At 45.0% G+C, this 26,480-nt stretch overlaps 2 protein-coding genes and 1 long non-coding RNA gene across 5 annotated transcripts; 2 read left to right on the top strand and 1 right to left on the bottom strand.

Moving 5' to 3' along the window:
- Positions 1–12: 12 nt before the first annotated feature.
- On the top strand, positions 13–4,568 carry chic1 (cysteine-rich hydrophobic domain 1). Its single transcript, XM_084684733.1, has 6 exons — positions 13–155; positions 767–821; positions 1,855–2,010; positions 2,413–2,469; positions 2,972–3,031; positions 3,190–4,568. The coding sequence occupies exons 1-6, from the start codon at positions 13–15 to the stop codon at positions 3,238–3,240; spliced, it is 522 nt and encodes a 173-aa protein (XP_084540859.1). The 3' UTR covers positions 3,241–4,568.
- Positions 4,569–7,360: 2,792 nt separating this feature from the next.
- On the bottom strand, positions 7,361–22,198 carry lnx2b (ligand of numb-protein X 2b). Of its 3 annotated transcripts, none has more exons than XM_084684734.1 (10): positions 21,966–22,198; positions 16,595–17,205; positions 15,297–15,487; positions 13,808–14,007; positions 11,692–12,117; positions 11,364–11,507; positions 10,053–10,227; positions 9,658–9,901; positions 8,903–9,061; positions 7,361–8,804 (listed from the first exon to the last, which is right to left on the bottom strand). In XM_084684734.1, exons 2-10 carry the CDS (start codon positions 16,990–16,992, stop codon positions 8,669–8,671), a joined length of 2,073 nt encoding a protein of 690 aa, XP_084540860.1. In that variant the 5' UTR covers positions 16,993–17,205; positions 21,966–22,198; the 3' UTR covers positions 7,361–8,668. The 3 variants fall into 3 exon arrangements, with proteins under 3 accessions (XP_084540860.1, XP_084540861.1, XP_084540862.1); XM_084684735.1 differs by having other exon boundaries at positions 16,595–17,350; XM_084684736.1 differs by lacking the exon at positions 21,966–22,198 and adding an exon at positions 18,075–18,192.
- LOC146302459 (uncharacterized) lies at positions 22,052–23,727 on the top strand. Its single transcript, XR_014739704.1, has 3 exons — positions 22,052–22,251; positions 23,236–23,282; positions 23,366–23,727. It is a non-coding gene; the product is annotated as an uncharacterized LOC146302459 (long non-coding RNA).
- The last annotated feature ends 2,753 nt before the right edge of the window (positions 23,728–26,480 follow it).

Below are 26,480 nucleotides of genomic sequence, written 5' to 3' on the forward strand. Positions count from 1 at the left end.
TCAGGAGACGTCATGAGCGTCTTACTACCCAACATGGCGGACTTTGACACCATTTATGAGTTAGACGAAGAAGATGAGCGTATAGTGAGTGAAGAACACCTGACCAGATATTGCCCAGAACCTGTGATTATGCGTGGGGCCGGGCACATCACAGTGTAAGCAAATACATGCTAATGTTTGCCTTGCCGTCAGAATCTGTTTTGTTGTCCACCTTGTGCCTCATTAGCATGTTAGCATGCTAACCAAAACATTGCGTGTAGCTGGCTCACCCACTACCAGAAGTGTACATAAACTACTGTCTGGCACCGTGCTGACTACCTAGAGGCAAGCTTATGAAGTCAGAGGAATACATTTTCAAATATAAACTAATCGTTATTTAAGTTCGAGATCCTTACCAAAGTGGGTAGCATAGTATTCCCAGCGCTAGCTTCTGTAATCTGTCGACTTGTCCTGGACTACTCTACCTTTCCAGACAACTATTTGTTGCCGTCTAGTAAATACTACATACAATTTATTTGTGGCATCTGCTAAAAAGGATCCAAATGTCCTAAACATTTCAAACTGCCAATCAATCTTCCTGGACATTGCTATTGTGTACTCAATTAGCGCTACATAGGTTTCAACACACATAAAAAGTATAGTTCATAATTGTACTGAAGGAAAACACACGTCCTCAGCACACTAAACACATCGCTCAGTTGTGCAACACTACACAGTGTCTTAGTAAAGAAAAAGTCTGTCTAAGATTTGTCTTTTGTTTTTACAGGTTTGGATTGAGCAACAAATTTGATAATGAGTTTCCCTCGGTTCTTACAGGAAAGGTACAGCTACATATTTCTTACTCCGCACATCACATTAAACAATCTATTGTGCTGTATTTTCTGTAAGATTGGGACCAGTTTGTGAATCAGGCGTCAAAGTCTGTATGTATGCTGTATTGTTCTTCTCGGCCCCTGCTCTTTCAAGGATCTCGGAAGGTTTTGGATCTGATGCTGATGCATTTCAACTAACACACCACACTGCCTCCAAAGATACCTTCAATGTGTTGAGACAGAGGGCTGTCAATGAGTAAACCGTCTATGGAGCTTGGTTGGCAGGGACTCCAGTGTTAGGGAGGACACAGCTCCAGGTGATAAAATAATGAAATAAAAGGCTAAGCCATGCACAAGAATGGAGAGCTTCCTGGGTCGGACACTGCAACACAAAAAGGCTGTAGGGGCAAGAGCAGGCCGAGGGAAGTGCTGGCAATAAAAAGTACCTCCAGTATTGTGACCCAGGGTGACAAGTGATGAATGAGGTCACGATTATGATGATTGAAGGGTGCAGATCAGACCCTGCTGGGCTTTATTCTAAGGTCTTTTGCTGTTTGTGAAGAGACCTTTGCATCCTGTCATAAAAGATTACGACCCCAGTTTTATGGCGTACAGACCTGGAGAGGAATGAGCATCCATTCATGTTGTTTGGACGGCACTGCCACAGGCAGTGAGCTTATCTCTCCCTTTAGTCCCTCCTAGCCCTGAATAGTCTAGAGCTCAGTTAGCAAGTTACAGGCGTACCATTGAAAGATTTCATCTCATCTCTGTAGAACATCTGTAAATATCTACCTATTGTTTTTTCTAAGCACTTTGATCTTCCAGCACAGGTATCTCTTAAGCAATTAGAGAAATATTTTCACTCCGGTCAATATACAGGTGGACTCCTTGTTTGCCTTTGTTTCATGCTTCAAACGAAAAGTTTTTTTTCAATTAAAAAGTTGTTGGTTTTAGATTAAAAATAAAAAGAAGTAAAAACCTTTGGAAAATCAGTCACTTTTTCACATTATATTTTCACGTGTCCGTTTGACGTGTTTCTTAGGTGGCCCCAGAAGAATTCAAGACAAGCATTAGCAGAATTAACGCTTGCTTGAAGAAGAACCTGCCTGTCAATGTGAAGTGGCTTCTCTGTGGCTGCCTATGCTGCTGCTGTACAGTGGGCTGCAGTCTGTGGCCCGTCATCTGCCTCAACAAGAGAGTAAGTCCCAACCCTCCTGGGAAGTAACTGTGTACTGCACAGGCCCACTCTTTCCTCGCATCAGCCCTAATTACTTAAGGGTTGTTATAGCAATCCAACCGTATTGGTCTTACAAGCGCAGAGGGCAATAACGGGCAGTGTGCAATTAGTGGTTCTGTGTAAAAATGATCCATGGTACTACAAGACCTGTCCAGCTACAAGGAGAGATATTTAAAGGTGCTGATTCCCCAGGTCACTAACAACAAAGTGCACATTACAAGCTGGTAAAAATCAGAGTTCAGTCCATAAATCTTCATTTGTTGTAATAATGCTGTGGTTGTTTTATTGTCAATTGCAAAAGTAGGTGTGAAGTAAAAGGAATTGATTGCTAACATTTTCAATTTGTTTGATCTCTTCCCACAGACAAGAAGATCAATTCAAAAGCTCTTAGAATGGGAAAATAATCGGTTATATCACAAGGTAAAACGACTCTACAACGCATAGTAGAAGGTATCATTCATTTTCCATGTGCAAACGTATTAAAGTGAAAGGAATGGCATTGTGTTGCAAAACAATTGTTAACTCATTATCTAAACTTTAACCATAACATGTTCTCATTTCCCTCTAAGCTATTTCTGTCTGATCCTGTGATCTAGTGCACAGAGGTTAAGCAGACCAAAAGGTCAGCAGTAAAAGACATGTTAATTTGGTTTTGTCTTGGAGGGAGTGCAGACTGACAGCTAGTAGCTGTGCAAAAGCATAAAGGAAGCTCTTCAGGGTGTCTGGGTAGAGGAGGTTAGATACAGTCTGGCCAGTGCCTGACCCCAGACAGACATGGTTTAAAGCCTTTCCTAAATTCTACTCACACTTTAGGGAAGATCTCAAGACAGATTTGCTAACAGACAGTGTGTGTCTGTTTGTTGTGTGTGTATGTGTGTTTGCAAATGTGTGATGTGTTTAACTAGTCCTTATCTTCTTTTAGCTTGGCCTGCATTGGAAACTCAGCAAAAGGAAATGTGAAAGCAGTAACATGATGGAATATGTAAGTTAAAAGTCAAACTGTTATCCTCAAGTGCCAGTTTGTTTGGTGAAGAAGAAACCCAGCATGAATGCACTGTACTTGAGGGAAACTTTATTATTGCTGTATTCTGCAACATTCAACAATTGAACATGAAATCTTTTCTATCTTTTCCGTTGCAGGTAATTCTTATAGAATTCTTACCAAAATATCCAATATTTCGACCAGACTGAGAAGGTTGCTGGAAGTATGGCCCTAGACTCCTATCCTTAGTGCCTTGTACATATGTTGGAATAAGGGTCAGCACTGGGGTCACTTTATGATGACCCGCTACATCTCCTAGTACCTTGTACAGTTGATTTTGCAACACTGTCACTTTGATTTAGAGCAGATTTTGCACATTTCCTGACAAAGTAGAAATGCTCCCTTTGTTGCACTCAAATATGTTTTTGTTACAAATGACAAATAAGTGATTGAAAAAAAATGATACTGTTGAAAAGTGCATTTACCCCAAAGAGTCATACGCCTCCCACATCCATTGTATGTTATTCCCTTGCAAAGAACTGGGCATCTGCTTGAGCATACTTGCCTTAAATTAAACAATGAACTTTTCTACGTAAAACCCGGGGAGAATAGCAGTGGATACGCTCAGCTGGTTAAAATGCTCTCCTCTATACAATTACACTTTCTTTGCAAGTGGATGGGATGGTGAAATTTGCCTAACCTACCATATATAGGTCACACTGTTTTTTTTCTTATCCCTTTATATATATATATATATATATATATATATATTAAAACTTTGTACAGTGGAACTAGAAAAGAGTAAAGTGTATATACCATGTTAGGATATAAACTGTACAGTGGTATGCCATTGTTTACATAGATCTTTAATTTGTTTTTTTGCCAAGACATTGCTGTACCTTAGTATTAATTATGAAAGATGTCTGTACCTTTATAGTTTCTATGGACCTTTTTACCTACAGTAGTAAGCCATATATAACTACAATGTTATGTAATACCAGAGTTAGAACTGATAATTGCACTTGAGCTCAACAAAATATCAGGATGTCAGAAGTAGTACTTGTTACTAAGGTTTTGAACACACCAGTGGTGCATGGAATGGTTTTGGCCAACAAAGGGGGACATGCTCAAACAGTGTCAGCCAGTCTGAAGCCTCCAGGAGGAACTGGTGGGAAGCTGTCTCCCCTTCATGTTGATTTTCATAATGTTGTCTTTTTGTAAAATGCTTTATTTTATTTTATATATATATACTCCTTTATCATGTTCAGACCATCATACAGCCTACACTATGGAACATTGAGGGGATTTCCTTTGTTAAACCCATTTTGTTTAACGTTAGCTTTGTTTTACTGGAGTCTAGTTGAGAGATTGCTGCATTAGAGTGCCTCTGGAAGCGTAGGTGAAACAGAAGTGCAGTTGTACATCTGCCATGAGCAGAGTCAGAGCTTCCCAGTGTTGGCTTGATTACATTTCCCTGTAAATGTTTGTCATGTAACAACTCAATCCCAGTGGAAATAAATTGACAATTTAGAATTTTGCTCAGCTGTTATCTTTCATTTTGGTATTGAGTGTAATTTGCTTCATCATAAAACATGCCTAAACCCAAACAGATCATATTAATTGATCTCACTACCAATGTGCTAATTCAGGAGCCTGCCTTCTGCTTTACTGTTGAAACCTATTTGTCATGTTTAACAAGCAGGGTTCCCGTGGGGTCTTAAAAAGTCAAACATTCTGAACTTTAAATAGACTTTAATAAGGCTTTAAAATGTCTTAAAAACTGCCAGATTTTCATCCGAGATCTAAAATGTAATTTAGTCTGGTCAAAAATAGGTTTTACCATCGTTCATTTCCAGAAACGCTGGCTGCAAAAAGTTATTACAAAGTAGCAAAAAAGTATTGAGTCATAGCCTACAAAGCGGAGCTCTTGAGTCCAGGGTTTGAATTATGGGGGGGGGGCTTGGGGGGGCTTGACCCCCCTAATTAAGACTTGGACCCCCCCCCCAAAAGACGTAAAAACTGGTTGAGGGGGTCAATACATAAAAAAATCGATCCTACTTGAAATCGTAAATATTACTTTGGATTTGAACCCAGGCTGTTGCGGTACTGCACCAGCATGTCTGAAAGAGCATGCATACTAACCCAGTGAGTTAACAGGGGAGCCCTGCTTTCTTCTGGGTTTCTGACACCCCAACTCTGCAGGTTGTTACAGATAAATAGCTCATTGTCAAATTTAAATGTTGAGTGGAGATGATCCCCAATAGCTCAGGGGTTAAGGATGTGTCCCCTTCTATATACTTAGAAATCACATATATACTACTTAACTGATATCAGTTAAATGAATTAGCTATTGGTTTGAGTGAGATTTGAACCAAGGGTTGAACCGTGTTTGCCACTGAGCAACAGAGGTTTCCTGCAAAGTTACTTTCTACAAGACGGTGTAATTGCCCTTTTGACACTACTAAATTCCAAAGGACAACGTACGTTTGGTTTCTGCTTATGCCAAGTTATAAAACAAAATATTCTGCCTTCTAATCATACTTACAAAACAAGTGAAAATTTGCTCGTTCACAAAATACAGTGACAATATTAGAAATTTTCTTGAATTAACTTATTTATTTCTGCAACACGGATAAATACAGAAAAAAAACTGAAATGTACAGATTACTGTCTATTAGGGGTGGGAATGTTTTGGTACCTCACGATTCGATTAGATTCTTGGGGTCACAATTCGATAAAAAATCGATTCACAAATTGCGATTCGATATATATGCTTACGTAAAAAAAAGTGTATCAATGATAATCGCTAGAAGACTGAATCGCGATTCATCTGTGAATCAATTTTTTCCCCCACCCCTACTTAGTGCTGAATACAATTTAATTAGGTTATTAATGTAATTGCTTTATCTGTAAATTAAATTAATGCTCTTTCAATTACTGAATTAATTGAAATATTATTATTTTTAGAATTTCTTTGACTTTAATATTTTTTGGGTAATGCGTCGTGTAGGTCTTACATTTCAATCTTTATGGTCCTAAAAAGGTCTTAAATTTGACTTACTGAAACATGCATGAACCCTGAACAAGGTGTTGAATCGTTAACCTAACATGACAGACTGTAATTACTTGACACTTTTTTTGAAACTCAGGAAAACTATTACCATAAACAACCAAGACTGATGGGATGGAACTGGTTCTGGGTTTGCAGAAAATCTTGGGGATACCAAATCACAACCCCCATACCCTAGTCAGGGAACTGCTTTGTTCTGAGAAGAGAGTTATTTTATAGACCCCTTTGTTTAGTTTTATTGCTCACATTGTCCTGTTGGGATGTGGAGAGATCACAGGATCAAGGAAGGTTAGCTAGACTGCCCTACACTAGCTTGATCAAATCCGCAAAAAGGTGCAATACTTGTTCATTGTTAAGTCGTCCGTTGAAGCAAATCTCTTGCTGAATGTCCAGTGAAATGTGTCTGACAGTGTTAGCAGCCAGTTCCTTTTAACTCCTTAACATCTAAAAGTACACATCACATTATAATACAATTAATCATTGTTAAACAATTTGTAATCACAGTAACATTTTATGAACTAACCAAATACAGAGGTTGGACATTAATATGAAGCTGTGCAATGTGTAAGATTATCCATGTTTAGCCTCTAGGGGGCAGACTGAGACATCAAGAGAGTGGGTGCATCTAATGATGTACAGTGCATGCACGTTAAACACTTGGCGTGTGACCATACAAATGTGTCATGTTCCTGCAAATGTGTCATGAACCCCTGCAGATATTTAAATGTAATTCTTTGTCAATGGTTGTCTTGAGTACACAAGCACCTGGAATCCCCCTGAAAACATGACACATTTTTTACGTCCCACTTGAGTTGAGCCTTGCTTAGAGCCAGGCATAATTTAGACTTAGTGTCCTTGAGTTCTGTGTCAGGTCCTTGACGCAGTGACTCCAGCAGTCTGATTTATATCCTGCTCAGCCTTCTCCTAAGCTGTCTCTTGTGGGGACGTGGCTTGTCCACTCACCCTTCGTGCCACTCCAGATGACTGCTACCCCCACAGAACAGGAAGCCTGGGGAGCAGTACTAAAGACAGGCCCCTTCTGATGACTGCACATATGGGACTACAGGCTCGTGGTCAGCACATCTTCACAGAATTCAAATCAATCAGTTCACTTTATTAATCCCTAAGGACATTCAAGTGTTTAGGTATCTTTGGACGGCAGGAGCGCGTGTTGCATTGCTTCGACCCATCTGGGTAGTACTTTTAAATCTCCCAATCACCGGAAATTCACCAAAGGAACCACGTACAAAACAAAAACCTTCTTTGTATTCTTTAAGAGTTTATTGAACATTATGAAAGAGAGGGGTGGGCCCATTACTCAAGATGCAATGCCTCTATTTTGCAAACACGCTAAACATAATGAAGAATGAAACTCTACAGAGTACATTAACCAAATGTTCTCATGTTCTGAGAGAGGCATCTGTGTGTTTCTGAATACATCCTGACTAAGCAACAATCAAGCACTAACTGTGAAACAGTAGTTCCCGGCACCTCGTTTCTCTCCAATGAACACGTTAAATACAACACACTGAGTAACCTTAACACTGCTCGTCTCTCCCCTCTCGAACACAGAATCAGGTGGTAGCTAATGAGGAAGAAACAGCATTTTTGGTTTTGTGGTAATTAAGGCAAGTATACATTTTGATTTGTCCTTCAACATGTACAAGGCACCCACATTTATCAAAGACATTCGGTATGCAGTATGCAGTATTGCACTGAAATAAAAGAGAATTACAGTACAGTGGTACATCAGGAATTCATCAAGTCATAAAAAAAAATCTAAGCAGGCATTGTGTCCTTCCATAGTCTTCCATATGGATGAAACTGTGGTCAAATAAAAGTAGTTAAAAAGACAGGAATGAATGAGGATAGGATGGGAAAATCTGACTTTGGCATACATAATCAACAGACTTTCTTTCCTCATCATTAAGTGGTGTCTTTTTCAATGACATGTGGAGTTTAAGGGACATTAGAAAATGTATACAATATCTCAGAACTTTGGATAATGCACATTAATCAGTCTTCCAGATCGTCATTATCAAATGAAGAGATGATCGTTAGCAACATTAGAGGAACACAAAATCTGCTGTTAATCAATGTTTATAAAGCTTTCAAGACACAGGGTAAAAACAATGAAGCTACATCTCCAGCTTACCTCCAGCTACAGTTCACTGATTGTCTTTGATTCATCTTCCACCCTGATTAAACCAATTTGTTCACTGAGTCACACAAACTGCCATTTAAAAATATCTGTATAACTACTGCATAAAAGCACTAAAAATCGTTCACATCAGTCAGCTTGGACAAAGTCTAAGCAGACACAGTATAACAATGTACACCCAACAACGTTACCTTGTGAAATAAAGATCAAATTATATAAAACTTTCATAATTGCAAAAAAAATAAAATAATCTACTTGTGAGATTCAAAGGGTCTATGTTGTTTGTTTGAGATGAAGGCAGACAAGAGAATGGCTCAGTGGAAATTGCAGCTGAGCTGAGCGTGTGTGTAGGTGTATATATATATATATGTGTGTATGTATGTATGTATGTGTGTGTGTGTGTGTGTCACACTAGGCTCCCTGGCCAGGACACCACAGTCAGTGTGACTTTATTCTTCTGCAGCTTGAGCATGGGGATCAGAGAGGAGTTGTTCATGCCGACCGTGGTGGCTCCGTTCACAGCCACAATCTCATCACCACATCTGCAAGGGAGAGCACACATCCCTTTAGCATGCCATTCACCAACTGACTGGTCAGAGGAATGGGCGCGAGGCAATAGGTAGCGTGTTCTGTTACTCACTTGAGGCGTCCGTCAAAGTGTGCGGGAGTACCAGGCACGATGGTCTTGATGAAGAAGGGCTGCTGGCCGTGGCTCTCCTCATAGCCGCCCACGATGCTGAAGCCCCAGCTCTCACTGTTGGTCTTCAGCAGGACGATGTCTCGGCACCAGTGCATGTGACTGCAGACACACCAAACAACACGTTTACATCCCCGTTAGCTGTAGAAGGACGACCAAAAACCACTCTATCACAAATGCGTCCGGCCTCTAGGCAAAAGGGCAAATGTTCCAAACACGACTACGGTTTTGACATTCCCCCGTTATGCCGGATATGTTTATTGCACGACAGCTATGCAGGGAGAACCTCATATCAGTGTCTTTGAAGCAGAGAGCACGTGGAAGCAGAGAGCATGTGGAAGCAGAGGGCATGTGGAAGCAGAGAGCATGTGGAAGCAGAGAGCATGTGGAAGCAGAGGGCATGTGGAAGCAGAGGGCATGTGGAAGCAGAGAGCATGTGGAAGCAGAGAGCATGTGGAAGCAGAGGGCATGTGGAAGCAGAGTGCATGTGGAAGCAGAGAGCATGTGGAAGCAGAGGGCATGTGGAAGCAGAGAGCATGTGGAAGCAGAGAGCATGTGGAAGCAGAGGGCATGTGGAAGCAGAGTGCATGTGGAAACAGAGAGCATGTGGAAGCAGAGTGCATGTGGAAGCAGAGTGCATGTGGAAGCAGAGTGCATGTGGAAGCAGAGTGCATGTGGAAGCAGAGTGCATGTTCTACCTGGGCAGGCCCAGCCAGCGAGTCCACAGCGGGGCCCAGTTAAGGTCGTCTTCTCGTGGGCTCTCTGTGTAATCCAGCTCCTCCGTGTTTGCGGCCTCGGCCTCCTCCTCCGCGTCCTCGGCCAGGGTCTGGATGACCCGCAGCACCACCTGGGACTGGGCCGTCTGGGCCTTCAGGACCGACACAGCTTCGTTGTAGGTGAGCTGGGTCAGGTCCACCCCGTTGATGCTGAGCAGGATGTCCCCTGGGAAACGGAAGGCAGAACGTTACGATCCACGGTGTCATCCTTCCTTTCAAAAGGGTTACATCCTTTACACATGGGAGGACACAGCCGTGTGAACGGCTCTGTGGTGTGATGTCATCGCGGCTGTGAGGAGCCTTGTCTCCAGTTTTACCCGTTTTTATGGTGCCGTCTCGGTGAAGGCAGCCCACCGGCTGGACACTGGTGATGTAGACGGGAAGGCGGCTGCGACAATCCCGGCCCCCAGCGATGGTGATGCCGAGGGAGAGGCGAGGCTCCTTCTTCAGGCTCACTGTCTTCTCCTGGCTGGAGAAACCTCCTGGAGGGTCCTGGACAACACACACACACAGTCATGACTTTACTTGCCAACCAAAAGCACCCATTAAAAAGGTGGTTTGAAACCAGATGAAGACTGAAAAATGCCTTAATATCTGCCTTAATATCTGACACAACTGACAACTATATTGCTTCTGTATGGTTGACTGACTGGAAATTCATCTTCGGGTGTGTGGATGGCACCCATCAAGTGAAAGATTTCCATTTCCTTTCCTTAATTGAATCCTCTCATGATGCTGCTTGTACAAACAAATGTGAGGCGTTTCAGAAGCAGCTGAGACATGGGAGCAGAGGTTACGTGCAAGGAACGACACTCCGCTCTCGTAACGGAGGGCACGTGTGGAAATCCACAGCTTCTTTCTTTCTCTCCCTCTCTCCCACACTGGAGCCTGTAAACCTTCAGAGGTGACTGGGTGGGAGGTGGGGGGTGTAGATGTGGGAGGGGAGAGGAGGGCTCTTCCTTCCCCCCCAGTGGGCCCACTCCCCCCCCCTCCCCCCACAAGACTAAAAGACTGTTCTCTGCAGGCGAAAGCTAACTGTCACCAGCTTTGATCCTCTGCCACCCGAAGCAACAAACAAACAAGACAAGACTCTGGCCCCGTAGCGGCAGAGTGAGCAGCACTCTGGTCCTTTTGATCAAGCTAGAGAAGGGCTTTTATCTCCAGACACAGCCACAGGCGCCTGCTGCCCAGGGCCCATCACCCCTGACTGGGACTTCGGGGGAGTTTGTGGACGTGCTAGTCCTTAAGTCCTGATGGTGACACAACAAGGGTTTGGGTCGACTGAATTGTGGTGAACTGGACTGGAGGTAGGACCCACTGAGGTGAGACGATTGCCGTTACGTCCATGTAGACAAGGACTAATAACCCATAATTAACACTGTGCTCATACATTACAAACAGGACTTGAAACACAAATGTTTTTATATTTTGTTTTCTAAACAGGAGAGTTGGGATTATGCTATTGTTGTGTGTCATGTTAAAAATACAAACTGTTCTTCAACACTTACCACTGTTTGACTATTAGAAAGCTTATCTGTTGCACTTACTGTCGGCAGTATTTGCATGTTGAGTGAGATAAAACCTACCGCTAAAAGGAATGAATGTAAATGTATCAGTTGATGATTTACCTTCATGAAGATGGAGCGTCGCTTGAAGTACTGGGGTTCAGGAGCTCTGCGGGCCCCCCGGACCAGAACCTCTCCACTGGTGCCCCCCTCCTCCACAGCCTCCGCCTGCCTCATCACCACAAAGTTCACCCGCACCTCACTGGCCTGGACACACACACACACACACACACACACATCAGTCCGAACTCCTACAACACAGCTATCAAGTATGTCCTATAAACACAGCTACCCAAAAAAAGCCACTGAGGTACGTTATTCCTTACTGACCACACGGTTCTACTTTAGCTAGTTAGCATGACACGTCACACGCTGTGTCAGTCGGCTCTACCTGGATGATCTGAGCGGCGCTCTCCGGCGTGCCGTGCCTCAGGTCGTGACCGTTGATGGCCAGCACCTTGTCGTTGTTCCTCAGCTTCCCGTCCTTGGCCGCCAGGCCCCCGGCCAGCAGGTCCAGGATGAACACCCCCGACTCGTCCGACTTGCGGATCAGCTTGATACCCAGCGGCTCCGAGCACTCCCGCTTCACCAGCGTCACCTGGATCACCGTGCCGGGGTTGTGGGCTGCCGCTGGCACGCTGCCGTGGGAGGGTGTGGAGGTGGTGGAGGAGGAGGGCACTGGGTGGTGCTCGGGGCGGGGGTGTCTGGGGTTGAAGCCCTTCTCCTGCATGACAGTGAACCTGAGCAGGGAACATGGCCGGCGCAGCACGGCGATGGCCCGGCAGTGAGGGATGGCGGCTAGGCTGATGTCGTTTGCCTGGAAACAGAACACCACAGAGCGCTGGGTCAACACCCTTTGCCAAAACTAATAATAATACATTTGATTTCTAACGCTATTTCAAATCTCAAAGTGCTACATTCACAAAGAGCATTCACGATATTGTTAAAACAGCCCCATTCCCTCTGTCTATGCAGTGAAAATCTGTCTCGTGATGCTTTTAAAGCTACTTCCTGTTATTGACTTGTCCGTTTTCCTATTTGCCTGTTCCAGTATTTTGGCATTCCTGCTACAACAGTTAATGCTGTTTAGCGGTGATCCGCCTGCCAACCACCTCCACTAGAAAGTGATGAAAATGCTCTCAGTGCCCTCTTTACAAGCCTCATCCCAGAAAAGTCCTTCTTAAATCGATGCATTGATTCAAGGGGAAGAGTGCGATTCAATTTCAAGAAATTAGGAATGCAATCTCTGCTCCCACAATACATATCTTTTTACAGCCACCGGCCATACACAAATGCCAAAAGATAGAGGAGGGGGTGAAGGGTAAGGTTACTGATCCAGAGGCAGCCCATTGGCTGAAAGGTTTTAATTATCCTTTCCATGACTGTCATTGGTCAGCCTGGAGCAAGAGCGGAGTTTTGGAGGGCACTCTGAGACAGTGGTGCCAGTGCTGGGAGAGAACATGTCTGTCATCTCAGTTTACAGCAGTACCACATTCCAGGACAGCCGGAGGAAAGAAATCCAAGGAGAGAGAAAGAGAATGAGAGAAAGAGAATGGGGGGTGAGAGAACTGGGGGGGGGGGGGGGGGCGGAGAGAAGGAGGGGGGAGATATTCTGGGAGAGAGGAAGCTGAAGGCACCTTTATGAAATCTCCTTCAAAGTCCTATCCATTGCCTTTACCTGAAGCTTTCACCAAAAAGTTTGAACAACATTTACTGTGAACAATACACTATCATGAGGGGTTCACTGAGGGAGGCAAAAAACAAGCTTATTGAATAAGCTGTGCTTTAAAGACAAGAGAACAACAGCAAATCATTAATCCTCCTTCACCTTCTGGTGTCTTGTCAAGTTGGCTAGTACTGGAAAGGTCTCTATACTGTTTCATGATCAACATTAGTAATACATTAGTAATACAAAAAGCCAGGTCTTTGAGCTATGCACCTTGGTCTTCTGGTGTACGAGGGGGGTCAATCAGTGAAACCGTAGTTCACCTGTGGAAGGGGGAGTTCTGTGTGCCAGGCATGCCTAGCAGGGCCCCGCCCTACCTGTTGCCAGTTGAACACCTGTCTGTCCAGAATATCTGCTTTCCCATCAACAAATGCCTCTATCAACTGTGGGTCAGGAAAACCTCAGGGACCAATGTGTGTGTGACAACAACCCCACAGGATGGGTGAAACCATTTCAATGAGTACAAAACACACACTTATGTGTTTTGCACTGCACACCCAACTCCACTGATTTAGCAGGTAATCCACTGGAGTTACGTTTCCGGTGCCAACTCAAAACCAAGAAAAACAGAGTAGGGGATTTCTAGAGGGAATCTGTTCACTGTGTGTCCAGGTCAGTCACAAGGACAAAGTCACATTATTCCCTTTGATGTCATATCTTGGTGACATCACTGATGACTGGATGGATAACAGTGCCGTGAAGAGAAGCTTGTGCCATGATTATGTGCCATGATCAAGCTAATCATGTAAGATCCCTCCTAGGGCTGCAGTGTCTCCCTCACCTCCAGGATGTGGTCACCGGGCGCCAGACGGCCATCACGGGCAGCCAAAGAATCGCGCACAATCTCCTGGATGACGATGTTACCCAAGGGTGTGTCCTTCCCGCCCACGATCCTCAAGCCCAGCTCCTCCTCTGGCTCATCCCGGAACATCTCCACCACGTTAGCCTCCGCCACCAGGCTGGAGCGCACCGGGGTGGAGTCTGGAGAAGGTGGACGGGATCAGACACGAGTGTGGAAGGATGTGTGTGTGTGTAGGCAGAGACACACATACAGGAATGTGCACACAAAGTATCGACCTGCCTATCTTAGATTTCCTGTAAGTCCACACACACACACACACATCTGTGATTTGGACATGTAAAAGGCAAGAGGCAACACATTTGTTCAGTCAGTCATGGAGTTCGTCAATCTGTAATCATTTCAACTGACACCATCGTCTTTTGTCAGGAAACTGTGTTAGATGGAGTTTTTCCAGTATGACACATTGACTGGCGTGCTCAGGCAGGTTGGAAGATCAGGCACCATCTGGCATGGCGTGCCACAGTCTGTTGATGGATTTGGCTTGTAGAACCTTGAATCAACAGTCACTCACCTTCTTTCACAACAAGACGATTAGAAAACTTACTGTACGGACACATTTGTTTTCACAAAGATGAGTTTGTAATCACTCTGCTAACAAGCACCATATAAAAAGTGTATTTGAGGACTTTCAGAGATCTGGCTGTGTAGCCGTCCCTTTGTTTCTGGGCTGCATGAAGGTTTGAAGATTAGCAAATAACAGGTGACTAAATGTCTATGTAATGCATGCATACATTTTGAGCTATTGACTTAGAATGTAGCTAAATTAGTCACGTAATGTGAATATCACACTTTTAATACCCCATCTCATCAGTGAGGGAAAGTTATTTTGACAGTCCTCCAACTATATTAAAGGATTGTAGATCTGATCCAGACAGAGATTTCAACAGATGTTAGTTGACTCGTTCTGACGATCTCATCTCATTATCCGTGAGTCTGGTATTCCAGAGCCCAAGGCTAATCGATGTCGGTGTCATCCAGTTCTGACAGACCTTATCCTGGAAAGGATGCTGACCACATCAAAGGGAGCTTTTGTTTTTTTCTTAAATCAACATAGCGGACAAACTATTTCCTCTCCCAGTCTTTTACACTCAAGGCTTCAACAAACTCCTGTCACCTCCAAAGACAGGATTGACACGGTGATACTGGCTTGTTGATGCAGAGAATGATACAGCTTTTTGTTTACAAACACCCCCCACCCCACCCTGAAAAAAAGCATTGCCCTCTCATTGTGTTCCTGTGTGTAGAGCAATTAGGCTCTCTGGTGTTATGTCCGTCACACTTACAGTCATGCGGTAAAGACTAGAACAGAGAGTTCTTCCCTCATTATTCCATTGATATAACCCCGGTTTGCTATAGTGAGCACTTACTCTTCATGAGGTTGTGTGGCAAGTAAGAAGTGACAGCTTACCATCCTCTGCCTCCTCGTAGGCGGGGTTTATGAGTCCTGGCTCTGCCTGGCCCCGGGTGGGGGTGCGGGACGTCGCGGACGTGTGTTTGGCATCGGCTCCAGCCTCCCCCTCGCCCCTCGCCTTGAACTCGTTCCAGGGCGGCCTCTTCCTCCTCTCGCCCTCCTCCTTCAGCCTCCTGAAAACAGGACATCTGAGAAAGGAGATGGAAAAAAGAAGAAAAAAAAGAGAGAGAGGGAGAAAAACTAGGTTAACATTTAACCAACCCTAGAGACAAATCTCAAATCTTGGCCAAGGTCTTTTTTATATGGGGAAAAAAAATTGGATTGTGTTCATTCATTATTTTCTGGGAAAACAAGGACGGAAATTCTCTTCCATTTCTGCCTTTAGGAAGATTAATAGGGCTCGGAGGTATGGAGAATGATTGAACAGACTTAGTGAACTAGTGAAGGAAGGAGAAAGGCAGAGAGATGGGAGAGAAGGAGGGAGAGTGGATGGAATGAAGGGGAGAAGTGCTATGCAGATGAGCAGGCTATTCTACTGCATTGCAGGGACTGTGAGGGGGACAGGTCGAGTCTGACGGTGAGTCAGTCAGTCAGGCTGGCTGGCAGTGTTGTTACTGCTGCTGTTCTTCCAGGATGAACTTTGCCTCCAGTCTGTTTGCACTGGGAGGCTGCAGCTGGAAAGAAAGCTGCCACTAACACAACCTTTACCCACTCCTGATTGCGTCATCCCCGACCATTGACACGAGAATAACAGCAGACATCTGTAGTCATGTACGGGGGAAGAAAGCCTCATCTCTTTTCTACAGTTCACTAAGAGAACGGTCTAGGCAAATGGTTTACCATAGGTTCGCTTTCCTTTAACTCTAGCTTTGTGTATTATTCTCCAGAAACAAATCTTCACTCTGTATCAAGTAATCAATCCAGACAACTTCTACTAGACACACATCTCTATACAATACTCTCTCCTTCCATTTGATACCTTCTCTTTCTACCTCCATCCCCAGCTACCCTCCCCAGCCAGCCTCCCCCAGGCCCCCTCCCCCAGTCCCCCTCCCCCAGGCCCCCTCCCCCAGGCCCCCTCTCCCAGTCCCCCTCTCCCAGGCCCCCTCTCCCAGTCCCCCTCTCCCAGTCCCCCTCTCCCAGTCCCCCTCTCCCAGGCCCCCTCCCCCAGGCCCCCTCCCCCAGGCCCCCTCCCCCAGGCCCCCTCTCCCAGGCCCCCTCTCCCAGGCCCCCTCTCCCAGGCCCCCTCCCCCAGGCCCCCTCTCCCAGGCCCCCTCTCCCAGGCCCCCTCTCACCTGTTGTGCAGGTGTGGCTGCAGCTCGCAGCGCTGCATGGTCTGTTGGCACTCTGCATGATGGGGGCAGAGCACAGTGAGCTTGTCCAGCAGGTTCCTGACCAGCAGGCTGGAGGGCCGGCACTGGTGCAGCTGCAGCCTCAGGCGGTCCACGGGGCAGAAGTCCTGCTCCTTCAGGAAGCTGCTGATGCACTGGAAGCAGTAGGTGTGCCCGCAGGGCGTGTCCATGGGCCGCAGCAGGGGCTGCAGACAGATGTGGCACACCAGCTCGTCATCCACCTCGTCCTGGTACTCGTACAGGTGGCTCTCCTGGCCATCGTGCTGCTGGCCGCACTCCTTGCACAGCTTGGCCCACGTGAGGCTGCCACTGCTGCTGTTGGGCAACTTGGGCTCCGTCATGGCCGCCCGCTGACAGACCCCCGGCTTCCCTGCGTTCCAGGTGAAGAGATCTGGCGGGGAGGGGGTTTGCTCTTCTGACTGCTGTCCCAGAGAGGATGCTGCCTAGCTCAGCTCATTCAAAGCATACATCCCAGACTTAATCCATTCAAAGAGGGAAGTTGAGACCATGATCCAGCGTTCCGCTGCTCCTCTTCAGGTCTCCATACTGGGTCTCTACAGAGAGAGAAACACAAAGAGGTCTGCCGTTGGAGTTGCTGGGTTCCTACTCATACCAGTCGGCTGTACAGGAAATGACACAAATCCACAGAGCAGCAACAATATGGAAGAGGGCTGCAGGTGTTTCCTCTCAACGAGTTTCCTGAGGGACAAAGGGAATACTCGTTTTAGCTAAATGTCACTGTGTGCTTCATTAAAAGGGGTAAACTCCATGAAATGAGGCAAGAAAAGTGGAGAAAAACGAGTCAAGTCAACCCCCTCTAGTGTGAAGGAACAAAGGCATGCACTAGGAGAGTATGAGAACTCTGAACGAACTGAGCAGAAATCCAATCCCCATCACTAATGACCCTCTCACGTCCAATAACTAGAGGTCTGCGTCCCTCTGTGAGGTTCCTAATCTCCACTAATTCCCTCTCTTAGGGAGAGGAACAATTATAAATGCATTCCATTACAGACGTTTGGCCATTCAGGCGACACGCAAGCTTAAAACACAAAAAAAAGAGCGAATAGATATCTCGCACAACTACCTGCTCATACAATATCCAACATCGCAACTTCACGGCAGCGCCAACATCCATCTATTCAGGAGGAGAGCAAAACAATAAATATTTCAGAGTACTTACTGTACAGGATGTGCCAACGCAGCAAACAGGCTATGGTGCTGTGTTTACATGTCTCAGTTCCTCCTTATTCATCACCGTTAAATAAACCCTCGGCAGGGATGCACAGTGATCCCGGGGTCCTTAACCCCCCCCCCCCTCCCACCGCCTGGTCCCCAAATTCCCCTGTGACCCCCCTCCAGATGTCAGCGCAGGCACAGGAGCCCTGTGTTGTGTCTTCTAGGTTATGAGCTCGGTTCCACCCACCTGAGATGATGATAGCAGCGTTGTCAAGCGCTCGGCAGCCACCGCATGCAAACAACAAACTCTAACCTCACAGCTGTGCTGGCTGCCTGCAGCCCAACTGAAACCAGAGCCCTACATCTCCGGCACACAGGCAGACTACGTGTGTGTGTGTGTGTGTTCGCTGCACCGGGAAAGGGGGAGTGGTGTGACTAGGCACAGAGTAGATCAGCTGAGAGGAGGGGAGCAGAATCGTTCAGCCTGCCTCCCTCCGTCGAGAAAATAAAAAAAGGGGTGGGGGGTGGGGGGGTGGGGAGAGAGCTGTTCAGACTGCTGATGTCGCACTAGCGCAGGCAAAACATTCTCCGAGGCCAAACCCTGGGCTGGCCAATTACAGAGACTGAAGGTGAGCGTGCGTGCACGCATACACACGCGTGCTTTTATGTGAGCTCGCAATGAAAAAGCACGCACGCGCACAATGCTTGAGGTCAAGCAGGACACTGATCTCCCTCTCTCTCTCATCACCTTTCTCTTTGCTCAAGTGATACCCCCTCTTGTAATGTATAGGGGTCATGGATCCTCACGCAAACTGAAGGAAACACAGAGGATAAACCAGGCTGTGCTACATTTCATTGAAGATTCACATGACCTTCTTACTGATGAATCATGAGTCATCAAAAGGTATTTTAAGTATAAACAAATGTAAGCCAGCCTAAGGGAAGAAATGCTTATTTTTGTCTGAATGTTTTTTAGACATCCAACGATATGAGATGTTTGGGAATGCAGTTTAGAACAAAACTAGCAGTTGAAGATTTAATTGAGGATGCAGCTCATGTCTTGGCTGAAGCAGCGAGGGAGAAGTGAGCCAGCCGGGCAGGCAGCCGGGCAGGCAGGCAGGCAGGCCAGGACAGGACAGGCAGTGACCCTGGTAGTGATGGATGGCTGGCTCCTCAGCCTCTCTGGATGGGTGCAGGGCTTCTCACATCCAGGCACAGGCTGTTCACAAGCCATGTGTCAATGTCCACATCCCCCCCCCCCATACTAATACACAGCTTCACAATGTTGTGACTGCTCCTCAAGGATACACACACACACACACACACACACACAGCTCAGAGGTGAAGCTTGTTGTTAGGCAGCATCAGCTGATCCATTTTTCTTCCTATACACATTACCATATCATACGTTTCTAAGGTTTCCTCTGCCTATGGGAAGTACTGGAATCCTCAACAAATGTCATAATGCTCACCAAATACAGTGACTACTTAAAAAGCAGTGGAATGAGTAAAATGGATTATACTTTCCCCTTGAAGTTGTAACCTGGTTAATAGCCATGCCTTGTGCTGAAAGGTGACTTTGATAGAGAGGGGTGTGTGTGTGTGTGTGTGTGTGTGTGTGTGTGTGTGTGGGGGGGGGGCTTTAGCCAAATGCCTTCAAAATCATGTGACATTCTAAGCTTTCTAGGTAAATGTCTTGGCTTCCAGGGTCCTCTGGGAGCTTACCAGAGGTGGCATTCTCTGGAAGCTTCTCTCTCAACAAGGGAGGGCAGCAGTTTGTTCAGATACAGTACATATCTGCATGAATCACGTGTGCTGCCACACCTTTGTGGGGAACACATGAAGTCATAAAGGAGGTGGTAACCTTCCCCTTCACGTCAACAGTATCAAATAATGTGTGTGTTGTCTGCCTCACTGTCACCGACTGTCAGGATTAACAGAAATGACAAACAAATGGCCCCAGAACTCCAAAAACAGCTTAGTCTTCTAAAGTTCACAATTCTTCATAGCTCCTCCCCCTCCCTCCTCCCCCAGTCTGACTGTATGGTTCGCCATGCTGGAGTCCTGTGCATGGCACCATGGTCTCTGCTAAAAAAACACATCCATGCTAAAGCACCCAATCACAGTGGTTCTAATCCTCATACTATTCACCAGCAGACTACTGTCTCTGCATACCAAACTGGACTACAACAGCAGCCGGGGCATGCACGTCTCAACCAGGAATTCCCATGACTTGAAGTATAGCTCTCTGTTGAATAGGGTGTGTAAAAAATATTTCAATCACTCATTTAACAATGTGGCTTTCCGTAAAGGTTCTCCTTGAAACCACGCTCCTGTCCCACCAGTGTTCCAATGGCAAGTTGTGTTTGCTGATACAAGTTTATATTTTAGAAGGATAATTGATCATTAGAAAACTATTTTTCAAGTATGTTCACACAACAGAAAACTGTTGTTCTGAATAAAAAAGCTATAAAAATTGCCTTCTTTAGAATAGTTGAGTATCTTGAGCATCAGAAATTCTAGGTTCGATTACAGGCTCAAAATGGCCCGAAACAAAGAACTTTCTACTGAAACTCATTACGTCCATTCTTGTTCTGTGAAATGAAGGCTATTCTAAGCAAAAAATTGCCAATAACCTGAATTCATCATTCAACACTGTGTACTATTCCCTTTGGACAACTGGTTCTAACCAGAATAGAAAGAGTAGTTTAAGAAACAGATGCCTCACAGTATTACCCGCAAAACACCAATCTCAACTTCAACTATGAAGAGTCAATTTTGGGATGCTGCCCTTTGAGGCAGAGTTTTAAATAAAAAGGAATTTCTCAAACTGGGCAAAAAAAAGAAAATATTAAGATGGGCAAAAGAACACAGAAACTGGACAGAAGAAGATTGTGAAAAGGTTATGGATAGACTAATCTACGTTTGAGGTGTTTGAATCACAAAGAAAATAATTTGGGAGATGCAGATCAACTGAGAAGATGAGGCTGAGAAGATGGGAAGATGACAGATTGTGCTTGAAGCCATCTGTCAAGCATGGTGGAGGCAATGAGATGGTCTGGGGGTGTGTTGATGGTGGTAAAGTGGGAGATTTGTACAGTGTAAAAGAGATATTGAAGAGGGAGAGCTATCACTCAATTTTGCAATGCCATGTCATAGCCTGTGGACAGCACTTGACTGAGCCCATGTCCACCTACAAGGACAATGACCCAAAGCACAGCTCCAAACTTTGAGCTGGTATTCTTTCTATAATGGAGTGGCCAGCACAGTCATCGGATATCAACCATAATACGCTGTTGTGGGAGCAGCTTGACTGTGTGGTAAGTAAGAAGGGCCCATCAAGCCAAACCAATGTGGGAGGTGCTTCAAGAAGCATGGGGTGAAGTCTCTTCAGATTACCTCAACAAATTGACAAAAGGTCTGCAAGGCTGCAATTGCTTCCAATGGATGACTGACGAAAGCAAAGTTTGAAGGACACATTTATCATTTAAATGAAAAAGAATATAGTTTCTGACCCTGTCAACGACTTCCTATTCATTTAGATATTTCATATTCAAACAAAGTTAATGTACGTTTTCACGGAGAAAAAAATCTAATTTCTAAGTGACCCCTAACTTTTTAATGGTAGTGTGTATATGTATACTACGTGTGTGTGTGTGTTCGTGTGTCGCACACAAGCTAAACAACGTTGTATCACGTTAGGAACTGAGCCAATCATTCAAGACTCCTTGGTTTAAACCCATAAATAATTCACTGTCCTCATTGACAGCATGTGACAAGGTTAACAACCAAGCAGACCCCCTCCAACCCACATTCATGACTACATGTGATAAATCCATTAAGAATTAACTGTGATTACATATCTAACGTTTGTACCTGAAACATTACAGCCCTGTGTTTCAAACACTTAGCCAACACTGAGTAAACAGAAACTCACACATTAGTCTACCATTCACCGCGCTCACCTTCGCATTAAACTTAAGATGACAATCCTCTAATGGGTTGAAAGACTTATTTTTCATTTTTGCCATATCATCATACACATCAATATATACGTTTACATTACGAAAGTGTAATTATTATGTCGTGTTCAGAGTTGAATGTAATGTTGCGTATACTGGATCGAAACTCATCTTACCTGGGAAGGTTTTTTTCCGGAAGTAATAAAACAAAGAAAGCTATGCTGAAACAGTAGTCTTACTATGAGAGCGCGAAAAACCTGGCCGGGCGGACAAACAAGAGACAAACGAATCCTTTCACGTTGCATTTACCGTGTAATATCCCTGCTTATTTATTAATCACACGACGTTGCCTCAGGTGTTGAGTCATACGGTAACATTCCCAGTTTCGAACAACAAAAAAACTAGGATCTGACGTTCGCTACAGGAAGTCCGGGCAGGTAGCTCAGTGTAGTTATTCCGCAGGTAAATTGAAATACTATCTTGTTTTGGTCCAGTACATAATACACCAACAGTCAGTTCCTAAATGTTTTGTTTGTTTAGCGATATTACACATTTTACACACTATCTGTAGCCTATAATAATTAATCTTCTGACACAAACATAGGCCTACACACTTGAAATTATTTGGATTTTGACGAGGATGTTAGACTCTCCAGTTTAATTCTAAAGAAATGCAATGAAAATGCAATCAACACCATTTTCCAGATACATTTCCCAACTTGTCTTTCAATATTGGATTGGTCAAGTCACTTTGACAGTTTAAGACATGTTTTCCCCTTTAGATTTCCCTAACTAGATTTGTGACCAAGAATCACATTTAATTCAAAGGAACTGTCTGAATGATGCCCAATAAAGTAATAATACTTGCTTTGGGACCCTGCCAGTTAAAAGGCTTTTGACACATAAACAGTGTTAGCCTCATACCCCCTGCAGGATGGAAGGGAAGTCTCTGTAATAAAACCTCTGTTAGGGGCTGTTCCCCAGTGATTTATAGATCAGATGAGGAAACCCAAATGTAAAGACTGGCTCACTGGCATGTGCTATCTGGACAAAATTGCCCACTTTAACAATACTTCAATTCATAAAATGTATTTGTATTTACATTATATACACCTAAACCGACTGAACATTAGTTATTTAACTCAGTATCATCTTTGGGCAAACATTTATCATGACATGAGTTCATATAACGATTGAGTTTATCTGCTCAGTCAGTTTGATGATTGCTTCTGAAAACTGAAACTGAAAATGTAGACGTGATGTAAGTGCAGCATGATTAGATCAAAGTATGTTTTCAATAGCCCTCTGCACTACTGAAAACTGTCACATTGAAACATGTGCTTTGATAAGTTAGTGACACCATGTGGTTAGTGCCTTGCTTATGAGTAAGGTTTCACTGTGTTTAGTCGATAATTGAATCTGTGCAACTTTGCTTCTACATCACAGTGTATCTGGCTTGGCTGTTGACGAGAAACCTTGAAAGGGAGGAGAAGGTGATGAGAAGGGGTAAAAAGTAAGATACAAGGTAAACAATGGCCTGACAATGAAACACATCCTGACTCCCTCGCTCTCACAGGGCAGACCAGCGCTCCTCTGTTTGAGCTCAGGGGGGCACAACCAGGCTGTTTGTCTTTCCTGGGATCTGTAAACATCCTCAACACAAACAAGATCCTCTGTATCGGGAAAGAATAAACTCACGCCGTTGAGCCAGCTGCAGTCTCACTCTGCCAAGGTCTTTGATGTCCTTGGAAGAGAGCTGATAATGAAGGCCTCTTACGTCTTAATCCTTTTAATTGGAGCTTGTAAGCTACATATACCTTTCTTTGACAGATGTGTCATGGTTGAGCCCTTGAGGACATGGGATATGTATCGTGTCTGCAATCCACAGTGACATAGGGAGATATTCTCACTTTCTTCTTGCTGAATGTCCTGTTGAATAAAGGCATTTATGAATATATTTAGTTATTATTCTTAATTATTAAGGGAGATCTTTTACTATTTCAAGGCTTTTAGAATTTCTCAATACGGTGGAGCTTCAAATGAGCATATCTCAGTTGCTTAAAAATGTGTGCCTCATTTAAGAACGACCTCTGTTGGCATCTGCATCTTTGTGCAAATTGATGCGTGTGATTACTTACTAACATGAACACACGCACATAAACCCGCACAAAGGTTTAAATATAGTGCTGTGAATATCTGCTCTATTGCTTAACTGTTGCTAGGGGGGGGGAACTGAGGCCACATTAACGCTGCAGGCTGTTTCCACCCCTGTCCCCTCCCCTCCACTCCTGGCTGACCAAACCAGAACTCCCTACACCTTCCCCTAGGCCAGACAGTAAGGCATCTGGCTCAGGCCACAGCTTGCACCCCCATCCCCAGGCTCTGTCTGGCCTCCACATGAAGGCCCTAAATCAGTGACCAGAGAGACTACAGAGGGGTAGCCCCCATACCCCCCACATGGCCATACTGTGACATTCAAGTGTCACTTCAACATGCTGGCGAGGGAGACCAGAAGCCGGCTCCTAACCATAGACCATGAGACTTCAAGGGTCTTCTGGTTTCCAGGATCAGTTAGATTGTTCTTTTGTGTTTGGACTTCCAGATGATTCATCATTCCTTAAATACTATTATGGGCAATAAAAAGTGTTTCTTACCTTCATGAACAATCTGAACATTGTTCATAGAGTTAAGTACTATACTGTGCAAAGTCATGCATACCATATCAAGCATAATCCTCAGAGATGCAACAAACTCAGAAATCAGAAATAGTGTAATCATTCATTGGACAGAGTGTGAGAGAAAGTGAAAATTAGAGAACACAGCCTACTCTCCCTAATTTGCCCATTGACCCATCTGTTTTCTATGTTCAATTGTTTGCCAGTCCTCTGCAGCCGCAGTTGATCCTCAGAGTGCTTGTTTGTACCTGCCCTGTCGCTCTGCTCGTCCACCCAGCATGACACTCTGTAATCCCTTATCAGGGTCTCACAGATCAAAGACCCATGGAGATCCTTATCAGGTAACATCTCCTCCACCCCCAGCCCTCTCTCAATGAAGCCCCCCTCTCAGCACTGTGCTGACCTGAACTGCACACGTTGCTCCTGATGGCACTTTGGCCTTTCCTCTTCTTATCAATACGAAGGGCTTGCCCAGATAAGGCAACCCTCGCCTGAGGAGAGAGGGAGGTTGCTCGTCTCTTCCCCAACCCTGCTTGGCCACATTGTTGTGCCTATTCAGGTTAATTTTGCGGTTATCCCAGTCTGATCTCACCAACTCATTTCAAGATTCAGCTCTTTCAGGTCTCATGTTTGCATCCTTTTCTGCATGCTTTAAAAAAACATTTGCATTCAGTTCAATTGGTATATATGTTGTCTCTGTGTTTAAATGACGGGCTTGTTTTAAAAAAAGAAATGAATTCTGTCGGCAGTCAGAAAAAGACATAATGCAGTATGCCTCACAGTTCTGTTCCAGTCTCCTTCCATCATCCGAGACTCTAAACTCACATTTCCCCCTCCTTAGATAACACAACAGTCCATCTGTCTGGCGTGTATTTATGGGTGTGCAGACAACACAGACAGGGTAAACTGGTGTCCAAAGTCACGACCTAGCCCTGACCTGGATGAAGGAAATGGTCACGCTGCTCAAGACAAAGCAGCTTGAGGAGAGAGTCTGAGGGGCTGGGCGGTCGACCTCCAACAATGGGGGCCGCGCACTCAGACTCTGGGCCACACAAAGGCCAGGGCAGCCCCCTCCTCCCTTGCTCACACATTGCAATAGAGCTGGCATTTCACGCAGGCCTGTGAACAGCCATTCAATCAAACTACTGTTTAACTCGACCCTTAGCCTACACAGAAATCAAGAAGAGTCTGGTGGGATGTATTTAGGAAGGTGACCTCATGGACCCTCTGCAAAGGGCCACCCCAGCTACTTCTGTTTTACCAGGTCCAGAAAATCTTCAAAAAAGGCAATTGTCACTGTGACCAGTGTTCAGATAAGTTGAGATACCAGCACGAATAAGTCAAAGTGTTTCATATGCTTTTTCTTTTAATGAAAGGTAATTTAAGTATGGCATCCACTGAAGCCTGTACTTAATAGGGTAGTCCCTTACATGGCTGGAGGTGATTGTAAGGGCCAATAACTCCCTGGGGAATGAGAGACAGTGCCAGACCCTTCGTCTGGGTCAACTGCCCTCTGGCCAGTGCTGAAAAAGAACCAGAAGCCCACCTTTCCTCTCAATGGCCTGCTCCTCCCCTTCTACCTGTCTATGGCTTGGATCAAGGTGTGGGGGCTGCATATCAAACAGGCTGGAGCCTTTGATGTGGATAGAAACACAAACACTGACTTGACCTGAGTCGTAACAGCTTATTTGTCCCCTTTAGTCATTCATGGGCTCCTAGTTGAATGTGTATGGCTTCAAAGGCTTGCTGCGTAGATCATGGGTACAGTAGCCATGGTGGCTCTGAGAGGTTTCTGACCTAATGGGTCGAGGGTCTGGGGGAAGGCCATCTGGCTTCCTGTTCCTTAGATTTGATATTGATTTATTGGCTGTACATGTGAAGATAGGAGGACACCAGCTGCCAGGAGACCAGAGCTCTTAGCTCACCCCCAGCCTCCTCCTGCTCCTCCTCCCAGACAATGAGCCTCTTCTGCATCTGTACCACTGTGTTGTCTCAGAGCATTGGAGTCCATTTGAA

This window comes from Hypomesus nipponensis, chromosome 1, assembly GCF_054491055.1.
Source record: "Hypomesus nipponensis isolate SF chromosome 1, ASM5449105v1, whole genome shotgun sequence".
Classification (NCBI taxonomy): Eukaryota; Metazoa; Chordata; class Actinopteri; order Osmeriformes; family Osmeridae; genus Hypomesus; species Hypomesus nipponensis.